This window comes from Oncorhynchus keta, chromosome 27 (genome assembly GCF_023373465.1).
Source record: "Oncorhynchus keta strain PuntledgeMale-10-30-2019 chromosome 27, Oket_V2, whole genome shotgun sequence".
Lineage (NCBI taxonomy): Eukaryota > Metazoa > Chordata > Actinopteri > Salmoniformes > Salmonidae > Oncorhynchus > Oncorhynchus keta.
Genome location: NC_068447.1, coordinates 20,121,964 through 20,148,950, shown reverse-complemented (window position 1 = coordinate 20,148,950; position 26,987 = coordinate 20,121,964). Strand labels below are relative to the sequence as shown.

The 26,987-nt window shown below is 42.8% G+C and overlaps 2 protein-coding genes across 14 annotated transcripts; one reads left to right on the top strand and one right to left on the bottom strand.

Moving 5' to 3' along the window:
- Positions 1 to 260: 260 nt before the first annotated feature.
- Positions 261 to 14,822, bottom strand: LOC118374558 (YTH domain-containing family protein 1-like). 3 transcript variants are annotated; one of them, XM_035760986.2, is made up of 6 exons: positions 14,444 to 14,822; positions 13,698 to 13,722; positions 6,445 to 6,542; positions 3,768 to 5,393; positions 3,151 to 3,198; positions 261 to 3,011 (listed from the first exon to the last, which is right to left on the bottom strand). In XM_035760986.2, exons 1-6 carry the CDS (start codon positions 14,468 to 14,470, stop codon positions 2,982 to 2,984), a joined length of 1,854 nt encoding a protein of 617 aa, XP_035616879.1. In that variant the 5' UTR covers positions 14,471 to 14,822; the 3' UTR covers positions 261 to 2,981. The 3 variants fall into 3 exon arrangements, with proteins under 3 accessions (XP_035616879.1, XP_035616878.1, XP_035616880.1); XM_035760985.2 differs by having other exon boundaries at positions 3,759 to 5,393; positions 14,444 to 14,821; XM_035760987.2 differs by having other exon boundaries at positions 3,759 to 5,393; positions 6,463 to 6,542; positions 14,444 to 14,820.
- On the top strand, positions 14,764 to 26,987 carry LOC118374559 (baculoviral IAP repeat-containing protein 7-like). Of its 11 annotated transcripts, none has more exons than XM_052481897.1 (10): positions 14,767 to 14,878; positions 19,135 to 19,237; positions 20,594 to 21,499; positions 22,500 to 22,599; positions 22,690 to 22,768; positions 22,940 to 22,985; positions 24,298 to 24,507; positions 26,298 to 26,363; positions 26,444 to 26,502; positions 26,753 to 26,987. In XM_052481897.1, exons 3-10 carry the CDS (start codon positions 20,845 to 20,847, stop codon positions 26,840 to 26,842), a joined length of 1,305 nt encoding a protein of 434 aa, XP_052337857.1. In that variant the 5' UTR covers positions 14,767 to 14,878; positions 19,135 to 19,237; positions 20,594 to 20,844; the 3' UTR covers positions 26,843 to 26,987. The 11 variants fall into 11 exon arrangements, with proteins under 11 accessions (XP_035616885.1, XP_052337857.1, XP_035616890.1 ...); XM_035760997.1 differs by having other exon boundaries at positions 26,444 to 26,658; XM_035760996.1 differs by having other exon boundaries at positions 26,441 to 26,658.

Below are 26,987 nucleotides of genomic sequence, written 5' to 3'. Positions count from 1 at the left end.
TCTTACATTCCCTGATTAAAGGTTAGATTGGATTAACACATCCTTATCCGGCAGATCAGAATCCCATTCTTACGTTTTCAAAAATCTAACATTTAATACATTTAATAATATATCAGATAGTGGTAATCGGATAACTTTTGAAAAACCGTCCCCTGAAGACCTTTCTGGAACATGGAAGGAAAAACAAAACAGAATCACTGTTCGTTAACAGAAGTAGTGTTTTCAGAATGATCAACAGTAATGACGAGATTAAGACAAAGTGATTGTTGCTAAATATACAGTTTATTAAGGCTTGATTTTTTCTAAAGGAAAAAATATAATAAACCAAGATAGAGCTTTCAAAACCTTACAGGTTGATCCCACTGATATAGCTAAAGTGGTTTACTTGCAAGTCTATACAATAATTCATTGTATTAATATTTGTTTTATATCACGTCATTATTCCTTTAGTGTAATAGACATATCCTTTATTTTAGAACCATACATATGGCCTTCTATTGCAGCAAACAACTCGACACGTGCATGTAAGTCCTGAACTATAGGCATCACATCCATTTCATGCTTCTTGACCGAAAGAAAAACAGCAATGTCTATAATCTCAAGTGGCTTCCTCCACTTGTCTCCTTTCCTTCATCTATACTGGTGTGAAAGACAACTTGTGGAAGAAAACACCATAGAAATCACCCACCCCATATGGCTTTAACTCCATTTTCACATTACTGCAGATGGAGGAGAGGAAGGAAGCCCCTTTAGACTATTGAGATGCACCCGGACGTCCCCTGTACGAAGTCAAAGGTCATGTCTCCAGACATGCAGGGGCTACACTACACCGGCCAGGGAAAAGAGCAGCTACGCAACATCTGAGACTGGGCTGTGTGGTGATACACAAACATCCAGCAAGTCTGGAACTGATCCAGGCACATGGCAAGAAACAACGCTGTTACAACTCCATGAACACAAAAGATGCGGGTTCACACTACAGCAGTGGAGGCTGGTGGAAGGAGCTATAGGAGGACGGGCTCATTGTAATGGCTGGAATGGAATCAATAGAACGATATCAAACATATTGAAACCACGCTGGACTCCGTTCCAGTTATTTAATTCCAGCCACTACAATGAGCCCGTCGTCCTATAGCTCCTCCACTGATGTGCAGTAAGAGTGAGGGACAGCATTCACATCCATGTCTCTCTCTTGCTCACACACACTGTGATGTCACAGAATTCCAGGTTTAATGCTCAAGTCAGAATAAACCTTCAACACAAGGGAGTGGACTGAATGGCACACAGAACAGTTTATACCCTGTTTCTCTGTGCAGAATGGGAATCCAGCATGTCTGAGATCAGTAAGAGAACAAAGGAAATACTGCTGTACTGTCAATAAAGGAACTGTACTGGAAAGAAATCGTTGTGCCAACCATTACTCAAAAGGGTTGTATAGTGTTTAACCACAATGTAATCAAGGTTACCAGACTGTGATTGCAGCCTGCATGATTGCACATTGTGGGCTTTTAATTAGGGATAATTGTTTATCATTCAATGTTCAACCACCAATCAATCTTGATGGATAGATAATTCCTGATACCACTGACTTATTTTCAATGACTTTGACCAACAAAAAACACAGAAACCATATTTAGTTCTTATTTGTTTTCTTACTCTTGATAGTAAATCAGTTGCTCATTTCAGGTCATCTCCATGACTACAGGCTCCTACATTAAATCTTAGCATTAACAAGAAAATGAGATTTACAGAAAACACATTTTGAGAAGAAAGTCAAACAAAACAGATTAAGACAGATCTATGATGAACGGATAATTAACCCAAGTGATTTTTCCAAGTAGAGAAACAATTCATTCATATGTAGCAGTTACAGCACATCATTCCAACTATAAAATAATTAATTTAAAATGGTGAATGCTACATTTCTCTCAGACTGGCTTGAGTACGTGAACATAATCTCCTGATAATGACAACTTCTTCAAGACAAATGTCATTTATCAAAACAAAGTGGAAGGGTGTTAAGGATGTAAAATAGTATCATTTTCAATTCAGATGGTGAGAGCTCCATCATCGTGGAGGACACCCATCAGTTACTTCCTTCCCAGAGGCCTTTACACATTTCCTCCTTTGAAATGTCCCACGTCTGACTTCAGACTATCCCTGATTTCTCCAGCACTGTCAGTTAAAGATTCTTTTGACAAGTCATCAATGACTAGAAAACAAAATATTAAGGCTCCAGAAAAATCATCTTTCTGAACTGAAAATTGTCAGTAGTAAGCCATAAAATATAGACTTTGTTGATCTTGAATGAAAAATAGATAAACCGCTGAAGTCTCATTATCACACACAGTTCTAAGTCCGAACATTTTTTGCCTTTGGGATCCTCCAACCCTGTTGGCACAGTTAAACCTCTGAAGGATGACAACACCGCCCCCCAATGGACAAACAGGGGCAGGACACGGCAGTTCCTGATTGTACAGAAATATAAAGTGGCAGATATTCTCTCTTCTCCTTGGTGCTGTCAAACCCTGATTCAATTCAAGGAAGAGTTATTAGGGAGGGGCCAGGAGAGGTCAAAAACAAATCCAGGAAGAGTTATTATGGAGGGGCCAGGAGAGGTCAAAAACAAATCCAGGAAGAGTTATGAGGGAGGGGCCAGGAGAGGTCAAAAACAAATCCAGTCTGACGAGAAAGAGTATATGGGAGAGAATGTAAAAAAACGAAGTCAACCAGAACTAAAACAATGTGATGGTGGTGGCTAGGTAATACATGAACTCAGCTTGTTATCCCTGCACAAGAGGTGATGGGTGGTACCTGGGGCCGGAAAGCGCAAGTCTCCACGGTGGTGGCAGAAATTCACCAGGATTAAATAGAAAAAAAAAAAGAACTTTTTTTTTTTTTAAATATAATTTCTGAATTATTCTGTCTCTTAAATCGAATGTCCTAGTGTAACTGTTGATCAAGCCAAGGATAAATGTCTTCTACTGCTGTTTACTCCTGTTTTGGCGCTCCTGTGGGGAGACAAGAGAAGGACATGAATAACATTGAAAAACACAATCGAAACATCAGTGACCAAAATGTTCCTTCCACCCCTCGTCATCATAACAGTAATGTCAGATTCCTGTTGAAAGACAGAAAGTGGACATGTACCTGTTCCAGCCGAGAACGGTTCTGGATGGGTGCAGGCGGCTCAAAGGTCTGACAGCGGGAGTACAAGGAGAGAAAAATGAAGTCAGTTACACACACACACACACACACACACACACACACACACACACACACACACACACACACACACACACACACACACACACACACACACACACACACACACACACACACACACACACACACCTTATGAAGAGGGCTATGAAATGATAGGCTCTATATCAGGGCTCTCCAAACCTGTTCCTAGAGAGCTACCGTCCTGTAGGTTTTCCCTCCAACCCTAATCTAGAGCACCCGATGCTAACAATTAGCTGGTTGATAAACTTAAAAATCAGGTTAGTTACAACTGGGTTTGGAGTGAAAAGCTCCAAAAGGGTAGCACTCCAGGAACAGGGTTGAGATCCCTGTTCTATGTACCAATGACATTCCATCTTCATATTCACCAAGATGATAACTAATGTCAATCAAATGTTTACCAACAACAAAGGATTGTATTTGAAACAAACACTTCTGGGAGGCAGGTTCTTTAGCATCCATAAAGCCTAGGAGTGGATGGACAGGATTTAACAAGACAAGTGTATCTAACACACCTTGCGTACCTCCTCCTCTTCCTCCTGCCTCTTCTCATAGTGGGAGAAGTCGTCGAAGATGGAGGTGGTGTGCTTGAAGCCCACGATGATCTTCATCACCTGCTTGGCCTTCTCCAGAGGGACCTCCTGAGTGTCCCGGGAGTTGGTCACCGGCTTGTTGTCGTTGTTCTCCAAGCGGATGTGGCGCAGCTGGCTGTTGGGCACGTCCTTAACAAACAGCCAGTCCACGTCAAACTTGCCCTTCCACTTGTCCTGCGCCCACACGCCGGCACTGGTCCCGTAGTCCACGGACGAGCGCATCTCGGCCACGCCGCAGAAGTGGCCGCTGCCGTTGACGCTGAACAGCAGGTAAACGGGTCCTTTGCCGTTGAGGCTGCGGAAGGCCCCGTCCAGGCGCTTGTTGCCGTGCTCGGTGCTGCACCAGATGGAGTACTTGATGGAACGGTGGATGTCGTCCTCAGAGTAGCTCTTGATGATGAACACACGGCCGTTCTTCAGGTTCCACTCAAACACCCTGGGGTTGTAGCTGTGGGCGGCACGCAGCTTCTCCAACACCGGGTGGTTCTCCACTCCACCAGGGACCATACCGGCAGAACCAGGGGGACCGCCATTACCCCCGCTGACTATGCCAATCATACTGCTTCCGTCCATGCCGGCCCCTCCTTGTCCGTATCCAAGGTTACGGTTGCGCGGGGCGACCCAGCGGGTCTGGGGAGGTGGGGGTTGGGTCTGGTGTTGGTAGGGTTGAGGAGGGTGCTGGTGGTGTAAGGCCATGGGCTGCATTTGCTGCTGCAGCAGGGACTGGGGAGGGGGCTGCATGGGGTTCTGCTGCATGGGGGTCTGGGGCTGCATGGGGTGGCCATGGGGCATGCTCATAGCCTGCTGCTGCTGCATGGGGGCTTGGGCCACTTTATTCATAGGCCCCTTGTTGTCCCAAGTGCCAATGTCCATGTTGTGTTTGATGGGCGGAGGGGGCAGGGTTCCCCCAGGGCTGGGCATGCCTGGTTTCACCTTGGTCTTCAGCTGCTGGGGTTTGGCCGGCTTACTAGCGATGGCCGCCCAGGAGGCGGGCTTCGGCGGGGGCATACCGATAGACGTACCCCCGTTCCCCTGTGCCACGACTGGCGGTCCACCAATCACAGAGCCCACAGCCTTGATTCCTGACCCCTGGCCTGTGAGGTCACCACCGATCTTCAGGCCCACCATGCCCTGCTCCAGGCTGTTCATGCCAGGGGCCTTGTTGAGGGTGTCGCTATGGAAGCCTGTCTGGCCGTCAGGCACCAGTGTGCCACCCAGGGAGCTGGGAGGGTAGCTATAGCTGCCACCGTAGGCTGAGCTCTGAGTCTGCTGGCCCTGGGAGCCACTGGTGCCCCAGGTGGAGAAGGTCGGGTTCTCAGGGAAAAAGTTAAAGCGGTGGGGGTAGATGCTGCTGCCAAGCCCTCCAGGCTGGCCAAACACGGTGTCGGGCATGAAGTGGTGGTCTCCATTGCTCAAGGGTCCGTAGGGGGTGAGGTAAGGGATTGGGGGGTCTCCACCGGTGGACCAGGGGGCCTCACTGAGGGGGTAGGGGAAGCCAATGGAGGGGGCGTAGTAGCTGGACAGGTAGGGGTCGGTCATGGACTGGTAGCTGCTGTTCTGTGGAGGTAGAACAATTACAATAATCTATACCCGTTATGTAAAAAGTTGTTTCATTAGTCTTTTGGTGTTTGCTTCACATTATGCAGCACTAATAAACAGTTCATCACAAAAAACTCCGCTAGTAAATGGAAAGAACATGGACCCAGAAGGCCAAAACTGGGGGTTAAAATAATGGCAATGATGAGAAAGTAATACCAAAAATGTAATTTTGCAAAGGCAGATTTGTTCTGTGAGAGGACCAAAATGAGGCCCTCACTGGAAACAATCTATCGCCCTTCAACAAACAAGGTTATGAGATATTTCTGGCATCCATTTTAAATGAAAAACTAAGAGAATAGAGGGTACAAGTTAGAAGGCCACATTTAGCAACTAAAAATAAAAACGTAAAACGCTATCATCTTCTGCATATCAACCGTCTTGCCCTCTACTAAGTGAAAAGCTAGGTGACAATTACATTCCATTAGGATTCATGTGAGGAAATAATGTCAGCATCATTTGGGCATAGAGAAATTCCATATTTCTAAGGCTTTCAAGACACTTCAATCTTAATATGCAATACCTGACCCTGAGCTTTCTTCTTCTGGAAACATCTGAGAATTTTGATCCACTGAAAACCAACTGGAAAATGTAGGCCTAGCCCAGGTATATTCAACTCTTACCCTACCAATAATATATAATAATAATAAATAATAATACCAGGTCCTGAGGACAGCTGCTTTTCTGTTCTACCTGATAATAATTCTACCCACCTGGTGTTCCAGGACTGAATAAGTCCCCAATTAGAGGGAACCATGGGAAAAGGCTGTGGAACTGGCTTTGAGTCCCAGATTTGAATTTGAGGGACCTAGCCTATGTTGGGGAAATCTGAAACCTTGATATAAAGAGCTTTAATAACCCATCACTTAAAATCAGTCTGATACAAATGGAGACCAACTCTTCCAACTGCAGCTTCAACACACAAACTGCCACCCCCCCGTCATGTAAATTCAGAATTGAATAATAAGAAAATGTAAACATTATCCCATGAAAGACTGGTTAGCATTATCACCTGCGGCCAGTCACGCACCTGGGTTGATTGGCCAGTGAGGTACGGCTCGAAGTCATTGTCGTGGACAGTCTCCTTCTGATGCAGCGAACCATTTTGCACTGAAACGACAACACAGGAGTTAGGATTTTTGGCAAAAATAAAAATCAGGAATGATTTCTATCTCAACAATAACAGGTGAGGGGCAATGCACTGTCAGTTCAGTGAAGGGCATTTGGAAGTGTGCTTAGTAGGCAGCCTTAACACTGACACTCAGCATGCGCGTGTGGTGTCATCCTCCACAAATAACCTGCCTGCATCATCGTGATATGACTGACAGCCACCTGGCACATGCTAGGAGACCCGTCGTACCCTGGAAGTGAATCAGGCAGTGACCTACACCCCTCCAGCAGTGTCAGTATGAGTCAAGGCCTGTGCTGTGTGTCACTGCCTGACTGCCTCAATGTCTAACACACAATTAAAGGCTAGTCACAACACCAATCAACGTCACAGCCTACCAGCAGTGAATAATCAGCGAGTCACTAAAATGTGCGTGTGTAGAGAATTTGAGGCTGGTTTGCATACATATATTCTGAATAATATCTGGTGTGCAGTCTAAGTTTGTATGTTAAAGTCAACTCACCCAGAAAGTATGGCAAAATGTTAGCTAATAAATCAGCTGGAATTGTGCACAACAACTTCCACCAATAATCTATGGCAAACAAATGTAGAATAGGCTGTTGACTATTGTTTAGCTAACTGACATGCAAAAGGTACCAGGCTAGATACTCTCTTCAGCTGGGCCGACACTATCTAGATCAGATAGGTGTCCCGTGAGGTGAAGCTGTAACTGTGTGCTGGGGTCTAGAGACCACCAGCGCAGATCAAAAATGTACCCCAAGTAGCTACCTACTCTGGTCCGGTTTTGGAAACATAAGGAACGCATCTTTCATCAGCAAGAATATTAAAAAATATATATATATATATATATTTAAAAAAAAGTTAATTACTACACACATTTACAGGGTTAGGGTTCCTACACGGCCATATCTCCATGTAACACTGCTTGTTTACAGAAAACAGATGGAAGATAGTAGACAACCTGTTCTAATTAGCTATCAGGTGTTCCCCTCCGAACACCTGTTCATAAACAGAAGACGGATGCCACAAACATGTTGTCACTGAAAAACAGTGCAGAGGGATTAAAACGAAATGTTGGTTATTTTGGGTTTTTTAAACAACTATTTTACCAATGTAGGCTCAATTATTTAAATTCCATTTCATTCAGAGTTTTTCTGTGAACTCAATACACAGTTTCTCTAGAGATAAATCGGATCAAGCCCATTGTGCGATGTAATATAGAGTTATAATTTCCAACAGTTTAGCACAGAAAACATGGTAATTAGGTACAATGACCATAATCCATTGCGTGCCTACTTATCCAGTCTGTGTGGGGCTGACACGGAGAGGGAGAGAAGAGGCAGAAGATGCACAATCGAGAGGGTCTCTCTACCCGATAATACATGATCTAAGTGATTTATAGTTGCTATTCAGGAGTCATAAGTATGTCTTATTTACTTTGAACACTACAATTGTTATTGTCAGACAGCAGCTCTGAGATTAATTGGAATGAAAGTCATCAAATAAAACAAATGCAATATACACAAGTGAAATATTTTAAAGTAAATAAATGGTTAAGTAGGGGATAAACGCCAACGTTCTGTACATTACCTTGGAAATAATGGACGATGCAGCGGGACGAGGCGGAGCAGAGTCCCTTTGTAGAGTTCATTTACCAAGGTAATGTACAGAACAGAAGTGTTTATCCCACTGATACCAGAGTTGCCAAAGAAAACAATGTGAAAGCACACAAACTAGAGGTCAACAGATTCATTAGGGCCAATTTTAAGTTTTCATAACAATTGGTAATCGGCATTTCTGGACGCTGATTATATTGCAATCCACGGGGAGACTGCGTGGCAGGCTGACCACCTGTTACGCGAGTGCAGCAAGGGGCCATGGTAAGTTGCTAGCGAGCATGAAACTTATCTTATAAAAAAAACATCTTAACATAATCACTAGTTAACTACACATGGTTGATGATATTACTAGTTAACTAGCTTGTCCTGCGTTGCATATAATCAATGCGGTGCCTGAAATTGTGTCACTTCTCTTGTGTTCATGTCTAAGCAGAGTCAGGGTATATGCAGCAGTTTGGCTGCATGGCTCGTTGCAAACTGTGTGAAGACCATTTCTTCCTAACAAAGAACGTAATTAATTTCCCAGAATTTTACATAATTATGACATTACATTGAAGGTTGTGCAATGTAACAGTAATATTTAGACTTGGGGATGCCACCCATTCGATAAAAATACGTAATGGTTCCGTATTTCACTAAAATAATAAACGTTTTGTTTTCGAAATGATAGTTTACGGATTTGACCATATTAATGACCAAAGGCTCATATTTCTGTGTGTTTATTATTATTAAGTCTATGATTTGATATTTGATAGAGCAGTCTGACTGAGCGGTGGTAGGCAGCAGAAGGCTCGTAAGCATTCATTCTAACAGCACTCCTGCATTTGCCAGCAGCTCTTTGCAATGCTTGAAGCACACCACGGTTTATGACTTCAAGCCTATCAACTCCAGAGATTAGGCTGGCAATACTAAAGTGCCTATAAGAACATCCAAACGTCGAGGTATATGAAATACAAATGGTATAGAGAGAAATAGTCCTATAATAACTGCAACCTAAAACTTCTTAACTGGGAGTATTGAAGACTCATGTTAAAAGGAACCACCAGCTTTCATATGTTCTCATGTTCTGAGCAAGGAACTCGCTAGCTTTTTTACATAGCACATATTGCACTTTTACTTTCTTCAACAATGTGTTTTTGCATTATTTAAACCAAATTGAACATATTTAATTATTTGAGAATAAATTTATTTTATGTATTATATTAGGTTAAAATAAAAGTGTTCACTGTTCATTCAGTATTGTTGTAATTGTCATCATTACAAATATATATAAAAATTGGCATCGTCTTTTTTTGGTCCTCCAATAAATCGGTACCGGCTTTGAAAAATCATAAAATCGGTCAACCTCTAACATAAACGGTAGAAATACTGATTTTTGTTGATTATTTCATTTTTAGAAACAAATTCGTACTCATCTTTTGGTTGCGTGATCCAGTCCTTCGTTTGATTAGTTCGATATTTATGCAACCCAGATGTTTGTTCTTTATGTTCCGTTGTCATGCTCAGTGGCAACATTCTTATTCCTTGCTTGCTGCTAGCTAACCAACTAGCTACGGCTGGTCACTAATGAAATATTACTGGTTGCATACACATATTTAGCAGATGTTATTGCGGCTGTAGCGAAATGCTTGTTCCTAGCTCCAACAGTGCAGTAGTATCTAACAATACACACAAACCTAAAAGTAAAAAAATGGAATTAAGAAATATTAGGATGAGCAACGTTGACGCCGGAGTGTGTGTGAGATATATATATATAAAACACACACACACAAAAAAAGTTTGGGGTCACTTAGAAAAGTCCTTGTTTTTTTGTCCATTAAAATAACATCAAATTGATCAGAAATACAGTGTAGACATTGTCAACTGGCAGCTTCACTAAATAGTACCCGCAAAACACCAATCTCAACGTCAATAGTAAAGAGGTGACTCCGGGATGCTGGCCTTCTAGGCAGAGTTCCTCTGTCCAGTGTCTGTGTTCTTTTGCCCATCTTAATCTTCTCTTTCTATTGGCCAGTCTGAGATGGCTTTTTCTTTGCAACTCTGCCAAGAAGGCCAGCATTCCGGAGTCGCCTCTCCACTGTTGACGTTGAGACTGGTGTTTTGTGGGTACTATTTAGTGAAGCTGCCAGTTGAGGACTTGTGAGGCATCCGTTTCTCAAACTAGACACTAATGTACTTGTCCTCTTGCTCTGTTGTGCACCGGGGCCCCCCACTCTTTCTATTCTGGTTAGAGCCGGTTTGTGCTGTTCTGTGAAGGGAGTATTACACAGCGTTGTACAGGATCTTCAGTTTCTTGGCAATTTCTCGCATGGAATATCCTTTATGTCTCAGAACAAGAATAGACTGAAGAGTTTCAGGAGAAAGTTCTTTGTTTCTGGCCATTTTGAGCCTGTAATAAAACCCACAAATACTGACGATCCAGACATTCAACTAGTCTAAAGGCCAGTTTTATTGAATCTTTAAATCAGAACAACAATTTCAGCTGTGCTAACATAATGGCAAAAGGGTTTTCTAATGATCAATTAGCCTTTTAAAATGATAAACTTGGACTAGCTAACAACATGCTATTGGAACACAGGAGTGGTTTCTGATAATGGGCCTCTGTATGCCTACGTAGATATTCCTTCTTTTTTTTAATCATCCGTTTCCAGCTTCAATAGTAATTTACAATGTCTAAACTATATTTCTGAGCAATTTGATGTCATTTTAAATGTTTTTGTCCATGTGCTTTTCTTTCAAAAACAAGGACATTTCTAAGTGACCACAAACCTTTGACCTCTGGTTGTGTGTGTGTGATATATCTATGATGGGATGTATAGACATTATGTGGATAGAATATGTAGTATATCTGAAGAATACTTAAGATCTACAATTCTATGTTCAGCAATAGTTGAATAGGATAACCTTGACTAGAATACAGTATATTCATATGAAGTGGGTAAAACAGTACAAAAACATTATTAAAGTGACCAGTGTTCCATGTCTATGTACATAGCATAGCAGCCTCTAGGGTGCAGGGTTGAGTAACCGGATGGTAGCCGGCCAGTGACATTGACTAAGTTCAGGGCAGGGTACTGGGTAGACCAGCTAGTGATGGCTTGGAGAGTCTCGTAGTCCCAGCGTTAATGTACCTGTACTGACCTCGCCTTCTGGATGATAGCGACTGCTGCAGCCAGAATAACAGCAAAGTTGATTCCGTTGCGTTTGCTTCAGCTGTTTATCCCATTTATACCACAGTTGCCAAAGAAAATACTAAGCACGCATTTATCGGTAGAAAGAAAAACATTTTGTTTTTGTTTTAATTTCTATAAGAAAATTAAGTCTCTCATATTTTGGTTGCTAGAGACCCAGTCGTTCGTTTGATATTTATAGACGCAACCCAGTCGTTCGTTCTTTATGTTCCGTTACTATGCTTGTGGCGACGTTGTTGTCCCTTGCTTGCTAGACAGCTATGCTGGCTAACACAGTCACGACCTCTGCAGACAGAATTAACGGCAAAGTAGCTGTTTTCTATTGATATTCAGTAGGATAAATCCATAACAATGACATGATAATGCCCAATGTTGCCTGTCATAGCAAGAAAAGTTTGCCTTCTCATCAGGACACTTGAAACTGTTCATTGCGAGGAGATCGCATTGCATATCAAATACTAGGCTAGAAGCTAGATAAATAGTTTGTTGCTAGCAAACCTGCCAATATGACAAAAGTCTAAAAAATGTTGCTGAAAACAGCTGGTGAAACTAGAAACATGAGAGGATTTGACAGCATAGCGCCACGTGTGTCATGACGGCAACAGTAGGCACCAGAGAAATTAATGTTCATCACTCACCGTGCTAGGTCATCAGATGCTCCAAAAAATGTCTCTGCACAAACAAATCAATGCTAGCTAAGTTTTCCTTGATGGACCTGTGTTTACAATGTATCCAATTTCAGTTGTGTAGCTGTTGGTTTAGCCTTTGTAACTTTGCAGAAAGTAAGGTCTGCATGTTTTTATTTAACCTTTATTTAACTAGGCAAGCCAGTTAAGAACAAATTATTATTTTACAATGACAGCCTACCCAGTCCAAACCCGGACGGCGCTGGGCCTATTGTTCACCACCCTATGGGACTCCCGATCACAGCCGGTTGTGGTACAGCCTAGGATTGAACCAGGGTCTGTAGTGACACTGAAATGCAGTGCGCCGTAGACCGCTGCGCCACGCACAGCGTTGTGTGTCATGATTGCAAGGTATCCCGATATCTTTTCCAACTGTCCCATTACCTGGTTTTCATGCCCTTCTAGCCAATTAGAAACAAGTATCCAAGGGGCATGGTATATGGCCAATATACCACGGCTAAGGGCTGTTCCTATTCACGATACAATGGAGTGCCTGGACACAGCCCTTAGCCGTGGTATTTAGGCCATATATCACAAACCCAGAGGTGCCTTATTGCTATTATCAACTGGTTGCCAACATAATTGGAGAAGTAAAAATGTTGTCATACCTGTGGTATATGGTCTGATATACCACGACTGTCAGCCAATCAGCATTCAGGGCTCAAACCCCCCAGTTTGTAATAAGTGATAAGCAGTAACGGGAAGTCACTACCATATCTTTTCCAACTGTCCCAATATATTTTCCAACTGTCCCATTATCTAGTTTAAAATGCCCTTTATGCAAATCAGAAACGAGTCTTCAACAATGCTGTGGTATAAGATCTATTATAAACTGGGTGGTTCGAGCCCTGAATGCTGATTGGCTGACAGCCGTGGTATATCAGATCGTATACCACGGGTATGACAAAACATTTTTACTGCTCTAATTACTTTGGTAATCAGCCAATACACCACGCTGCGTCATGCCTAAGAACAGCCCTTATCCGTGGTATATTTGCCACATACCACACCTCCTCGGGCCTTATTGCTTAAATTAGTAGTAAAGAGAAGTCACTACCATCAACGGTCCTTTATTAATTGTTCTACATTACATGTTATAGCATTCAACCCACTTAATGCATTGTGCATTTATTGTTTACAGTAATAATTCAAACGTATATCCGTGATTCTTTTTTAATAATCGACACTAAACCGAACTCAAAGCACTAATTGCTCAGCACTACAAATACTGTGGGCTGCAACTGTTAAAGCAGCATAGGCCTACAGTAAGTATATATTTTGCATTTGTGAATTTATTTTTGATGTAATATGAAAGTAGAGGGCTTGATGTTTCTAGAACCATACCGCAATTGAGAATCGATTCACAATTATAATTTTGCTGTCAGAACCAATTCGCTTTTCCTAACATAACATGTAAGGATAACGTTAGGCTCTGATAGTCCATTATTGGGCTAACTCAAAGGGATTCTACAAAAAGTTCTCACCGGGACAGCCAAAGACCCCTTTTAGGTTCTAGCTAGGTAGAACCCCCCCCCCCACCCCCTAAAACTGCAGCTAAATATACGGCTGTTTTTCTTTTGGGTATAGATAGGCCTATTTGATAGATACGTGTTAGCTATGTGAAATGCAATGATTCTTACCTTTAGATGCTTGTCCCTTTGATCTCTGCATCCCCATTGGATCACGCCGGGAATAAAAGAAAACATGCATGTTAGCCAAAGGGAGCTTCACCATACATTACCTACCTAGCTAACTGGGCCTATCCGCTGGCTAGCTAGTTAACTAGCTGACAAGTGTCTCACCATGATCAGACTAACATTGGCTAGCTAAAAGTTCTGGCTAGCTAGCTACGTAACACCATGGGAAAATCCCAGCAGTGAGCTGATCAGCTAGCTTTTTGGCTAAACGCATAGCTTAAATATGACTAACAAGATCATCAAGCAACGATGTAACGTTGCAAGATAGCTAGTTAACTTACTAACTAGCTACGCCCATTTAGCCAACTAACTAGCTAACGTTAACCAATGATCCATTTAAATATTAGCTTATCAGGTTAGTTAACCCCTGATTTCTAAACAAGAGTTGGCTAGCTAGCAGGTTAGCAAGATGTTAGCTACCTAGCCAACATTACTTCGCTAGCAAATAGTTTGCTTAACGTTAACGTTAGCTACTTGTTTTCCCTCAAACATCGTACAGTAAAACTATGCAAATATGTCGTCGCAAAACGTCCTTCGTTTGAACAAACCGGTTAGTTAGCTTGCCAACAAACCGCCTGGCACAATTAAATTAGTTTGAAACGTAGCTAACGTTACCTGGCTAAGTAAGGTTAATTTGCTAGCTAACATATTTACTGCACGGCGACATGCATCGTCCTGCCTAACGTTACCTGAGGGTCAATGCTTGTGGCAGACATAATTCATTAAGCAAGTCCCTGGATTCGCACGGAGCCTAGCAGGTCAGTGTATCTGATGCTCCGGTTTTCGATGGTTCCTAGCTCAGTTAGCTGGCTAGGCTAGCTAAAGTGTTTTTCCACTGCTTGTATCCCCAGATCAACTCCCACAGTGCAAGTATCTTATCCGGTCTGCTCGGATTCAATGTCCAAGCTTAAATAATTCGGGATAATATTTCTAGATCTCCACAGAATATTGTTTTTGGATCCGGTACAATCTGTCCACAGTTAAATCTTTTACGTATTTTTTTTCACTCCAGAGATCCCTCCACAGTTAGCGTGCAGCACTTCCCCCAATGGCTGTTCTATCCCATTGGTTCCATCCGGGTTCTCGACTGAGCTTTACGACAACGACACTGGGTTTCTTGAAAGGTGAGTGGCCCTGCACACAGTGGGGCAACGATATTTGGCTTTCCCATGGATCTGATCCGCTGGTGTCACAACAATGAAAAATACCTTTGGTGGTAATATTCTACACTCGGAATGTGACCCCTTTGGTCACTTTATTTGTCTTATGATCAGTTACAGTTACTCATTACTGTAAACTTCTACGGGTACAACACCAAACATGAGAATGATGAACTGCTTGAATCTACAGAGAAACGTATACTTCATTGGTTATCTAAATGTCACAATTCGTTATTATTGATAGGAGGGGTCTTTAACATTACTATAGATAATTCAACTGATAGATGGCCCCCTGGTAGACCAACCAATCAGAATTTGGGTTGAATACTTTTTATGGAAAAGTTTGATCTTACTGATATATGGAGAGAGAGGTTTCCGGCCGACAGATCACTTTGAGTAACAAAACAGGTTACAGACAATCCCGAATAGATTGTTGTCTTTTATGTGTGTTACTACAAATATTTGTACTACTCCCCTCATAGGGTCATTTACATTGATATCAAAATATTTACCCCTGATACTAACCTTGGCAGAGCATCCTACTGGAAGCTAAATAGCTCATTATTAAATAATGATATAAATACATTTGCGGTTAAAGATCTGCTCTCACACTTTTGGGAAAGGGCTTGTGAAGCAAAATCTTATTGCAAGAACTGGGAGCTCTTTAAATTTGAGGTAAGACCAGAAGAGCTGAGGAGGAAAAGGTGATCATTAAGATAACTTCTCTTTCTCAGAGGTCCTCAGCCAACCTCTTGGGGGAGGAGAAGATGGAACTAATTGAGTTACAAAATAAACTGGATAATATACATACATTAAAAGCAGAAGGAGCCTTTATTAGATCTATGAAAAAATGGATTGAGGAGGGAGAACAGAATTCATCCTATTTCTTTAGACTTGAGAAATTTCACTCTAAAAATAACACTATCCATAAATGAAACATTGATGGTGTTATTACAGATGACCAAAAATGAATTGCTAAATACTGTAGCAATTTTTTTTAACAGAAAATGATATAGCTCTACGTACTGTGAGAAATCCACAGATATGTTTTTTAACTCACTGAATAATGTTCACTCTACAGTGATATAGAATCTAAACAGTGCGATGAACCCATCAAAGTTGAAGAGATTATAGAGTCTATCAAACATCTAAAGAACAATAAATCACCAGGTGTTGATGGAATTACATCAGAATTTTACAAATTATTTTCTGAACAAGCAGCTCCCTTCCTATTTAAAGTATTTTTTAGAGAGTATTATAAACAATATTCTCCCTCCTACAATGAGTCAGGGGTTAATAACACTGATACCTAAGCCTCAAAAAGAAGTGCTGCTCATCGATAACTGGCGTCCAATTTGTCTTCTTAATAATGACCTATAATAATGACCTTGCTACTTGCAAAAATAATTAAAGAAGTCCTGGATGCAATCATTGATGAAACACAGTCTGGCTTCATGAGGAACAGACATATTTCTAACAATGTCAGACTAGTATTAGACATACTTGACTCCTCAGACCTAATAACTGAGGATAGCTTCATATTATTTTTTAGATTTTTATAAAGAATTTGACACAGTAGAGCATCACTTTCTCTTCCACTCCCTTGAGAGACTTGGCTTCTGGGATTTTTTTCTGCAAGGCTATTAAGACTCTCTATGCAAATGGTAACAGCTCTATTAAATTGAAATGTGGCACCTCACCTAGATTTGAGTTAAAGAGAGGAATTAGGCAAGGTTGTCCTATCTCTCCGTACCTATTTTTATTAATCACCCAACTTCTTGCAAATTCTTTAAATAATAGCCCTGTACAAGGTATTTCCATAGCTGGTAAAGAAATGATTATAAGCCAGCTGGCTGATGATACTACACTTTCTCTGAAAGATGCTAAGCAAATTCCCATATCGATCAATGTGATTCCAATCCTTTTCCAAAGCGTCTGGTCTATATCTTAACATTAATAAATATGAACTCATAGCTGTCAAAGAATGTGTGACACCTTCATATTATGGTATTCCAGTAAAAGAAGAACTTACATATTTAGGCATAACCATTACAAAGGATCAGAAGTCTAGAGGCTTACTAAATTTTAACCCTCTTATTAAAAATACGCAGAAGAAGCTAAATCAATGGTTACAAAGGGACTTATCTTTAAAAGGTAGAGTCCTAATAACCAAAGACTGAAGGTATCTCTAGACTAACATATGGTGTACTATCTTTATATCTTGACAGTAAAATAAGCAAGGAGATAGACCAGATGCTTTTCAACTTTCTGTGGAGAAACCGTACCCATTACATTAGGAAAACTGTTGTAATGAACACTAATGAGAATGGTGGACTATCTGGACTTTACTACTTTAAATAATACTTTTAAGATCAATTGGATAAAACAATTCCTAAGACGACCCACCTCTATCTGGAATTTTATTCCTCATCATGTCTCATCTCTACTTTTGGTGGCCTTCATGTTGTTTTGTAATTATAATATTGACAAAATTCCAGTGAAACTTTCTGCTTTTCATCGGCAGGTTTTCTTGTCATGGTCCTGAATTTATAAACACCATTTTTCTCCACACAGATATTATATATGGAATAATCGGGATATATTGTATAAAAATACGTCTTTGTTTTTAGAATATTGGTTCCGAAATAATATCCTATTGGTGAGCCAACTGGTAAATGCAGATTGTCTTTTACTCAGTTATAAGGAATTCTTATCACTTTACAAGGTCCCTGTAACACCTAAAGATTTTGAAATTATTTTAGACGCCATTCCCTCAGGTGTTGCTCTGTTATTCAGGAACGTGTCAAGACCTGACCCTCAGAGCCTACCTTCTATTGACCCTGTTGACTCATCAATAGGAAAGATTTGTTTCTCTTTTGGTCCATTCAACAACAGAGCGATACGATCCTTGTTTCAGCAGGATGTTGTATACCTTATGTCATGACTTATTGGAATGGATTTATTGATAATATCTGTTGGAAAAAAGTTTGGATGTTGCCACACACATACCTACTTGTTAACAAAATTAAGGAAGTTTCCTTTAAAATTATTCATAAATATAATCCTGCCAACCACTATATGAAGAAGTTTAAGGAAAACATCAACTCAAATAGCTCCTTTTGTAATGACCACCCAGAAACAGTGTTGCATCTTTTTTGACATTGTATTCATGTAACAAAAAAACTGTGGCAAGACATCAGTAGATTTATAATTGACCACATTTATGAAGATATTACACTATTGTGGAGAGATGTACTGCTTGGGTTCTTTACATATGATAGAAATAAGCTGAAACATTTTTATGTAATTCATTTCATTATTCTTTTGGCCAAATTTCATATGCACGAAAATAAATTGAACTGTATTTTAAGACAGTTAAATACTCAACTAACAAAAAAGCTGTTAGAATTGTAAGTGTATGTATGTCCCTTAAGGTCCTTGTGTAATTGTAATGTGATATTTTACCCCCAGCTCGATTGTCCAGTGTATGTAGTCTGTATGTACTTGTGCTCCCTCATGTACTTTCTGTATTGATTTGTTGTTAATTAAAACATTTAAAATAATCAAACACAAAAACAAAAACAAAACAAAAAAAGTGAGTGGCCCTGCATGGACCAGTGTTGGCAGGTTAGAATGAGTCTAGTGACAGTTTATGGGAAGTTTATGCAAAACAGGTACGATGCATGGTACAATGAGGGACAGTAATTTCAATAAATAGTCAAATGTTGCTGTTGTTGTGAGACACCAGACATGTAGAAGTCCCATTCAGACACAGGGATGTAGGCCTATACTAAAGGCTACAAAGACAATATTTTTCCTAGGCCTAAATCATGCCGAAATAAATATTAGGCTATCCAGATAAAATCCCTTGCCTAACAGATTTACATTGGATGTGTAAGACATGTAGGCAAGGCCAGGGAAGATGTTTATCATTCAAATCAAATGTTACTTGTCTAAATACAACATGTGTAGACCTTACAGTGAAATGCTTACTGAAATTCCATCATGAGCTATGCAAACTGTAGAAATAAATATCATGAGGTTTATGCCTAAGACTCTAACAACAAAAATCTGGGGGGTTACAGTGACCCCGGCTATAAATCCTGGATATATTTTATATTAATGTATAGGCCTAATATGCCTTAACCACCTCCTTGAAGAAGGCTCATTGGTCTTCTACTCATAGTCTCCCTTTCCCTCTTCTCCTCTCTCTAAGGCAGTAAGGGAACACATTGTCAATCAGTAGTTGGGCACAGATGGCTGAACGGCTCACTTTTGTGTGTGAGTTTGCCTGCAGGTATACTGATGAGGAGGCACACAAAGGTATGTACAGTTGGTATTGGTTTGATACCTTAAAAAAGGTAGAGGTGTGGATCAGACAACCAGTCAGTATCTGGTGGGACCATCATGCAACGCTACACATCTCCTTCACATAGAGTAGATCAGGATATTGATTGTGGCCTGTGGAATGTTGTCCCACTCCTCTTCAATGGCTGTGTGAAGTTGCTGGATAATGTCGGGAACTGGAACACGCTGTCGTACATGTCGATCCAGAGGATACCAAACATGCTCAATAGGTGACTTGTCTGGTGAGTATTTAGGCCATAAAAAAAAATGGGGAAATGTTCAGCTTCCAGGAATTGTTTACAGATCCTTGTGACGTGGGGCTGTGCATCATGCTGAAACATGAGGTGGATAAATGGCATGACAATGGACCACGGGATCTCATCAAGGTATCTCTGTGCATTCAAATTGCCATCGATAAAATGCAATTGTATTCATTGTCCGTAGCTTATGCCTGCCCATCCCATAACCTCACTGCCACCATGGGGCACTCTGTTCACAACGTTGACATCAGCAAACCACTCATCCACATAACGCCATACACACTGTCTGCCATCTGCCCGGTACAGTTGAAACCGGGATTCATCTGTGAAGAGCACACTTCTCCAGCTTACCAGTGGCCATCGAAGGTGAGCATTTGCCAACTGAATTAGTTTACATTGCCAAACTGCAGTCAGGTCAAGACCCTGGTGAGGACGACGAGCACGCAGATGAGCATCCCTAAGACTGATTCTGACAGTTTGTGCAGCAATTCTTTGGTTGTGCAAAACCACAGTTTCATCAGCTGTCTGGGTGGATGGTCTCAGTCAATCCCGCAGGTGAAGAAGACAGATGTGAAGAAGACAGATGTGGAGGTCCTGGGCAGGCATGGTTACAAGTGGTCTGCGGTTGTGAGGCTGGTTGGACCTTTTAATGTTCCCATGCACAAGGTGCACCTGTGTAATGATCATGCTGTTTAATAAGCTTCTTGATATGCCAGACCTGTCAGGTAGATTATCTTGCCAAAGTAGAAATGGCACGAACAGGGATGTAAACAAATTTGTGGAAAACAATTGAGAGAAATATGCTTTTTGTGTATGTAGAACTTTTCTGGGATCTTTTATTTCAGCTCATGAAACATTGGACCAACACTTTACATGTTGCATTTATATTTTTGTTCAGTGTTCATTGTGAGACTGGTTACATTCGCGATCATTGTGCAAAATCTGCAGCAATAAATATACATTATTTAATGTGTAGGTTTATCAAATTAAACTTGGTGGATTCCGGGTTGGACACGTCTCACTAATGCACTTCTCTTCTTCTCTTCTCTCTTCTCTTCTCCCCGTCAAACAGTCTGGAAAAGAGAATGACAGAGGCCTCTATTGACCAAAAGATCAATATAGCATGGGCAGCGCCATAGAGGGCTTCCGAAATGTTAAAGTGGTCAAACTAGTCAACTGTGTGGGGATTCTTATGGGTTGTAGCCTCAATGGCGCTACCTATGCTGTCACAGATATACAGATGGTTCCTCTATCTATCTCTATGTTTTGACCGCATGGGACTGCCTTCTGGCATCTAGTGAGTGAGTTCTGGAACGCTGCCTGATGTGGGCTACTGCGCAAGCCGTGCTTACAGCTGCAGGGAATATATGTTCAGCACTGCGCGCTTCGCGCTCCCATCTGCACAGTCCACTATGGAACGGAACAGGGATGACTGCCACAGGACCGAAGGAAAAAGAAGAGACCACAACCCCCAGCATGACGGATGACAGGAGCGAGATGATGTATATTCTGGAGACGCCCCAGATGCGAGGCGAGGAGGAGAGGCTTCGAACTTTTGAAAACTGGCCGGACGATGCACCGGTCAACGCGACCAACCTAGCCAGAGCGGGCTTCTTTTTTCTGGGGCCCGATGATAAGGTCAAGTGCTTCTGTTGTGGAGGGATCCTGAGGTATTGGGTCCATGGGGACAGTCCGATCGTCGAACACAAGAGACACTTCCCCACTTGTAGTTTGGTAATGGGTAGAGCCGTTGGGAATATCCCACTGTATGTCGTTCCCGGGTCCCCTTCTGACTCCGTGGACGGTCAGCTGTTGAGCCAGCTCCAGAGGATGACTGTGGACGACCAGGGGGCGGCCGGGCAGGCTGTTTACCCCGAGATGGAGTCAGAGGAATCCCGTCTCACCACCTTCCACAACTGGCCCACCGGTGCGGCGGTCCAGCCCGATGTTCTGTCGAGGGCAGGATTCTTCTACACAGGTGCGCAATAGTATTTGTTGATGGTGAGAGAGAAATCCTATTGTGACATCAGTGTGTGTTGTGTATTTCCACTTTTCTAAATTATGTTGGGAACATTTTATAACTTGCTTCTTTCTTTTAGTTCCCATGTTTAGTGAAGCTATTGGAAAAATTACGCACGCCTTGGCAATTAGAAATTGGCAATTGGATATTCAGAAATAGCAGGTTCCAGTCTTTGTGTGTGGGACAATAGCCACGCTGAGTCATGTGTTTGTAGACAGAAAAAGCTGGACAGGACTGGGACTGCGTAAAGGAAAACATCACTGTTATGGTTAGACTGTTGTGTTCATTCAATCTTAGAACATAAACGACTGAGAGCGAATCAGAAACAACTTTTCCTTTGTTTGAAATTCAGTTTTGGAAATGCAATAACACAATCCACATTCTCACAGCAGGAATGTTGGGGTGTCTGCTTGTGTGTATTAATGTGATCATTTGTGTCATTGTGTTTGCAGTGGCGGTTCTAACTTGCGCCCCCCCAAAACAAAGCACCATTCTGCACTAACTGTCATTTTTATTCAGATATTTGGAACAATACAAATAAATAATCATAACATTTAAAACTATACAAATATATACAAAAGACCTTCCCAGGTAGTAGCCTGCCTATGTCACAAACTAGAATCAAGGCCCCCTCTCCGACAAGGCTATTTGACTCACAGTCCCACGCGGTGACATGATAATGCAAATGAGCGATAGAAAACCGATCCTGCAAATGTCAGCAATCCAATTTTGTTTGTGTGGGCGCCCCGTGCTGTCCCCAACAAGATGCCGCCCCGGTCGGCTGCCATTGTCGCCTATACCTAAATTTGCCTGTGTGTGTGTGTGTACACGGACAGCAAACACACACTGCTTGCTGTCTGTGTGTACTGTATGCATGTGTGTGTTTTTTAGTGTGTCTAATCTTCATGTAAAGTCTGTCAGAAGTGCTATGATAGACGAAATATTATGTCCCTCCTAGGACACGGTGACAACGTGAAATGTTTCTACTGTGATGGAGGGCTGAGGAACTGGGAACCTGGAGATGACCCCTGGCAGGAGCACGCCAAGTGGTTCCCACGGTAACACACAAACTGTCAAAATGCAAAATGTAATGCCTTTGACTCTGTGTCCACGGTTCTGCTGTGTCAACTTTCTCTTTCATTCCTCAGATGTGACTTCCTGATCCAGACGAGAGGGCGAGACTACGTCAGCAACACCCAGGATACTCACTTCAATAGAGAGACTGTGGTAAGTACCTTAATCCCTAACATTCATCCTTCACTGTTGTGCTTCACTGTCCTCCACTGTCCTACCAAAAGCCAGGATCATTTGTATATTTGTAGTGTGCCAACATAACTGTTGTGGTCACTACAGTGTGTTAGAGAATGAATAGATCCCTAGTGTTGATTTGTTTTCCAGGGTGTATCACAGACTCCGGTGTCCAGAGAAATCAACTCAGAAAATGGTGAGTCCCAGGATACAAATGAAAACATTGAAACTTATATTACATCCACTTCATTCTCTTGACCCCCGCCTCCCTAAATGGCATCAATGGGTGATCCGCCCCACGTTTTAACCTGTGCTGAACAAACACAATAAATATGGATTGCCTTGGAAACCAATACACTGCTTTCCCCTGGATACAGACTAAGAGGATGTATTACATAAGTGGGCACTTAAACGTGTGTGTGTAGCGAGAGAATTACAAATACTGTCCGTTTCAGCTGTTTTAGAGGACAGTCAGAGAAACAGATGTATCCCTCAGTGGTGCTTTTCTCTGTATTTATCAGAACTCAATTTGTTTATGTGGTTTAATGTGTGTCAGAGAGGTGATGCGGGGCTTTTGGTTGCCTCTTCTTTGCCCACTCCCACACCCTGGGGTACTGCTCTCTCCACTCCCACACCCTGGGGTACTGCTCTCTCCACTCCCACACCCTGGGGTACTGCTCTCTCCACTCCCACACCCTGGGGTACTGCTCTCTCCACTCCCACACCCTGGAGTACTGCTCTCTCCACTCCCACAACCTGGGGTACTGCTCTCTCCACTCCCACACCCTGGGGTACTGCTCTCTCCACTCCCACACCCTGGGGTACTGCTCTCTCCACTCCCACACCCTGGAGTACTGCTCTCTCCACTCCCACACCCTGGGGTACTGCTCTCTCCACTCCCACACCCTGGGGTACTGCTCTCTCCACTCCCACACCCTGGGGTACTGCTCTCTCCACTCCCACACCCTGGGGTACTGCTCTCTCCACTCCCACACCCTGGGGTACTGCTCTCTCCACTCCCACACCCTGGGGTACTGCTCTCTCCACTCCCACACCCTGGGGTACTGCTCTCTCCACTCCCACACCCTGGGGTACTGCTCTCTCCACTCCCACACCCTGGGGTACTGCTCTCTCCACTCCCACACCCTGGGGTACTGCTCTCTCCACTCCCACACCCTGGGGTACTGCTCTCTCCACTCCCACACCCTGGGGTACTGCTCTCTCTACTGTGCCTTTTATCAAATTATAAAATGCTAGCACAATAGCATCACATACTGTTGCTGAATCTGCCTATCATCTTTTTTTAGTTGTACTGAATACAAGAGAGGAAAAATGTCTGGTTTTCCATATCTCAAGGAGAGACACATCGTCTTGGTAACGCTGAATAAAAATGCAGTGCTGTTGGTTTTCAGTGAAACTCTATATAACAGTCTCTTTCCCAACTTCCCACCTAATACCTGTTTTGTTTTTTCTCTCTCCCCGTACCTCCCTGTCCTCCCCTCTGTCAGATGTGGTGGGTGGTCTGGGCGTACCCTCGGCCATGTTGTCTCCTGTGATCCAGACCGTGCTCCAGATGGGGTTTGAGGCTGACCTGGTGGAGAGTCTGGTCCAGACCAAGTACCTGCTGAACGGCCAGCACTACACCTCCGTGTCTGGCCTGGTCACTGACATACTGGCAGCTGAGGAGGAGGACCGGACCAGGAGGCCGCAGAGCAGAGGTCAGAGTAAGAATGGTGATTATATTAATGATAATGGCTTGGATTTACATAGAACTTTTCTGATGTTCAAAGCACTTAACACTGTAAGGGGAGGGGATTCACTTCATCCACTACCAGGCTGATAGTACAGTAGCAGCACGTGCCTGGGTACAGCTCACAGGGGTCAATCCCTAAACATTTGCCTTGTCTGACAGAACCCACTGCCTCTACCCATAGATACTTGTTTGGAGGTAGGGACCAGCGGATTGTTATTGTTATGGGCTAGGTAAAGGCTAAGGGCTCACATTACTTGAACTTACAACCTACAGGGCTCTAATTACAATTTGACCCCTGGGGGAGTCCTAAAAATAGCCTGCTGGACTAACGTTGGTATCTTTAACTCTGATGTTGACCACGTTCATATTTTAACACAACCCTTTGATATTCTTGTTCATCTGAAATGACTGGATTGACACTGAGAAACAACAAATGGAGACTCTCGTTAAACATGTAAATAAACTCAGCAAAAAAAGAAGCGTCTTCTCAATGTCAACTGCGTTTATTTTCAGCAAACATAACAAGTGTAAATATTTGTATGAACATACGATTCAACAATTGAGACAAACTGAACAAGTTCCACAATTAAATAATGTGTGTGTGGGGGGGGGCAAAATCATAAGTAACAGTATCTGGTGTGGCCACCAGCTGCATTAAGTACTACAGTGCATCCCCTCCTCATGGACTGCACCAAATTTGCCAATTCTTGCTGTGAGATGTTACACCACTCTTCCACCAAGGCACCTGCAAGTTCCTGGACATTTCTGGGGGGAATGGCCCTAGCCCTCACCCTCCAATCCAACAGGTCCCAGACGTGCACCATTCTGAGATCCGGGCTCTTCGCTGCCCATAGTAGACAACTGACATTCCTGTCTTGCAGGTAATCACACACAGAACAAGAGGTATGGCTGGTGGCATTGTCATGCTGGAGGGTCATGTCAGGATGAGCATGAGCATGAGGAGGATGTCTTCCCTGTAACGCACAGCATTGAGATTGCCTGCAATGACAACAAGTTCAGTCTGATGATGCTGTGACACACCACCCCAGACCATGACAGAAACTCCACCTCCAAATCGATCCCGCTCCAGAGTACAGGCCTCGGTGTAACGCTCATTCCTTTGACGATAAACGCAAATCCGACCATCACCCCTGGTGAGACAAAATCACGACTCGTCAGTGAAGAGCACTTTTTGCCGGTCTGGTCCAGCGACGGTGGGTTTGTGCCCATAGGCAACGTTGTTGCCAGTGATGTCTGGTGAGGACCTGCTTTACAACAGGCCTACAAGCCCTCAGTCCAGCCTCCTATTGTGGACAGTCTGAGCACTGATGGAGGGATTACGCAATCCTGGTGTAACTCGGGCAGTTGTTGTTGCCATCCTGTACCTGTCCCGCAGGTGTGATGTTCGGATGTACCGATCGTGTTTCGGTGTTGTTACACGTGGTCTGCCACTGCGTGGCCAGTCAGCTGTCCGTCCTGTCTCCATGTAGTGCTGTCTTAGGCATCTCACAGTACGGGCATTGCAATTTATTGCCCTGGCCACATTTGCAGTCCCCATGCCTCTTTGCAGCATGCCTAAGCACGTTCACGCAGGTGAGCAGGGACCCTGGATATGTTGTTTATGGTTCATTGAACAAGCATGGGAAACAGTGTTTAAACCCATTACAATGATTTTTACAAATTATTAGTTTAGATGATGTTACTGTGAGTAACCATGTCTCACCCTTTACTATTGGTGTTTTCTGTCCCTATCAGGGCTGGTGGAGAGGCATGGGCTCAGTGCAGGAGGGGTCAGGACACAGGCACCCATCAGAGAAAAAGGTCATGTGTATTTCACACACACACACACACACTCGCCCACACACACACAAACACCAACACTCCTGTGTGTATTTCAGCAGTGGGCGACCCCACCCCTGATGAGCTCCTGCGTCAGCTGCAGGAGGAGCGGACATGTAAGGTGTGTATGGACAAGCGGGTTTCCATTGTCTTCATCCCCTGTGGTCACCTGGTGGTGTGTAGCGACTGTGCTGCCAGCCTGCGTCACTGCCCCATCTGCAGAGCCACCATCAGAGGCAGTGTCCGAGCATTCATGTCCTGAAAGACACACACTCAAGTACGAGACCTCTGTGAATATGTATGACACACTTATCCTATAGTATCCCTAATACTCTGAGAAACAATACACAATTTCCTTGTTTCCCTTTTAGGCTTTTGTTTACCTTCGACAAATGAAGAAAGATTCTAGAACCCCTTGGAGCAGCTCACATTATTTTATAGGTGCTGTGAGAACATTCTGAAAATGTTCCCTGGATGTTGGATGCCAGGTCTGACCCACGTTAAAACCGTTGATTTGCCCTGCTCAAAATACCCTCAAATTAAAATGGCCTCGTGTTGGCTATAATATATTATATATATATATAACCAATAAAAACAGATGCAATA

Excerpts from the sequence above, each read along its gene's own strand:
- LOC118374558 (XM_035760985.2), bottom strand. The coding sequence starts at position 14,470 with ATGTCTGCCACAAGCATTGACCCTCAG. Across the intron at positions 6,543-13,697 it reads AAAGGGACAAGCATCTAAAG|TGCAAAATGGTTCGCTGCAT; the intron begins GTAAGAATCATT and ends TTGTCGTTTCAG. Across the intron at positions 5,394-6,444 it reads AGGTGCGTGACTGGCCGCAG|AACAGCAGCTACCAGTCCAT; the intron begins GTGATAATGCTA and ends CTACCTCCACAG.
- LOC118374559 (XM_035760992.1), top strand. The coding sequence starts at position 20,845 with ATGTGGGCTACTGCGCAAGCCGTGCTTACAGCTGCAGGGAATATATGT. Across the intron at positions 22,600-22,689 it reads CACGCCAAGTGGTTCCCACG|ATGTGACTTCCTGATCCAGA; the intron begins GTAACACACAAA and ends TTCATTCCTCAG. Across the intron at positions 22,769-22,939 it reads ACTTCAATAGAGAGACTGTG|GGTGTATCACAGACTCCGGT; the intron begins GTAAGTACCTTA and ends TTTGTTTTCCAG.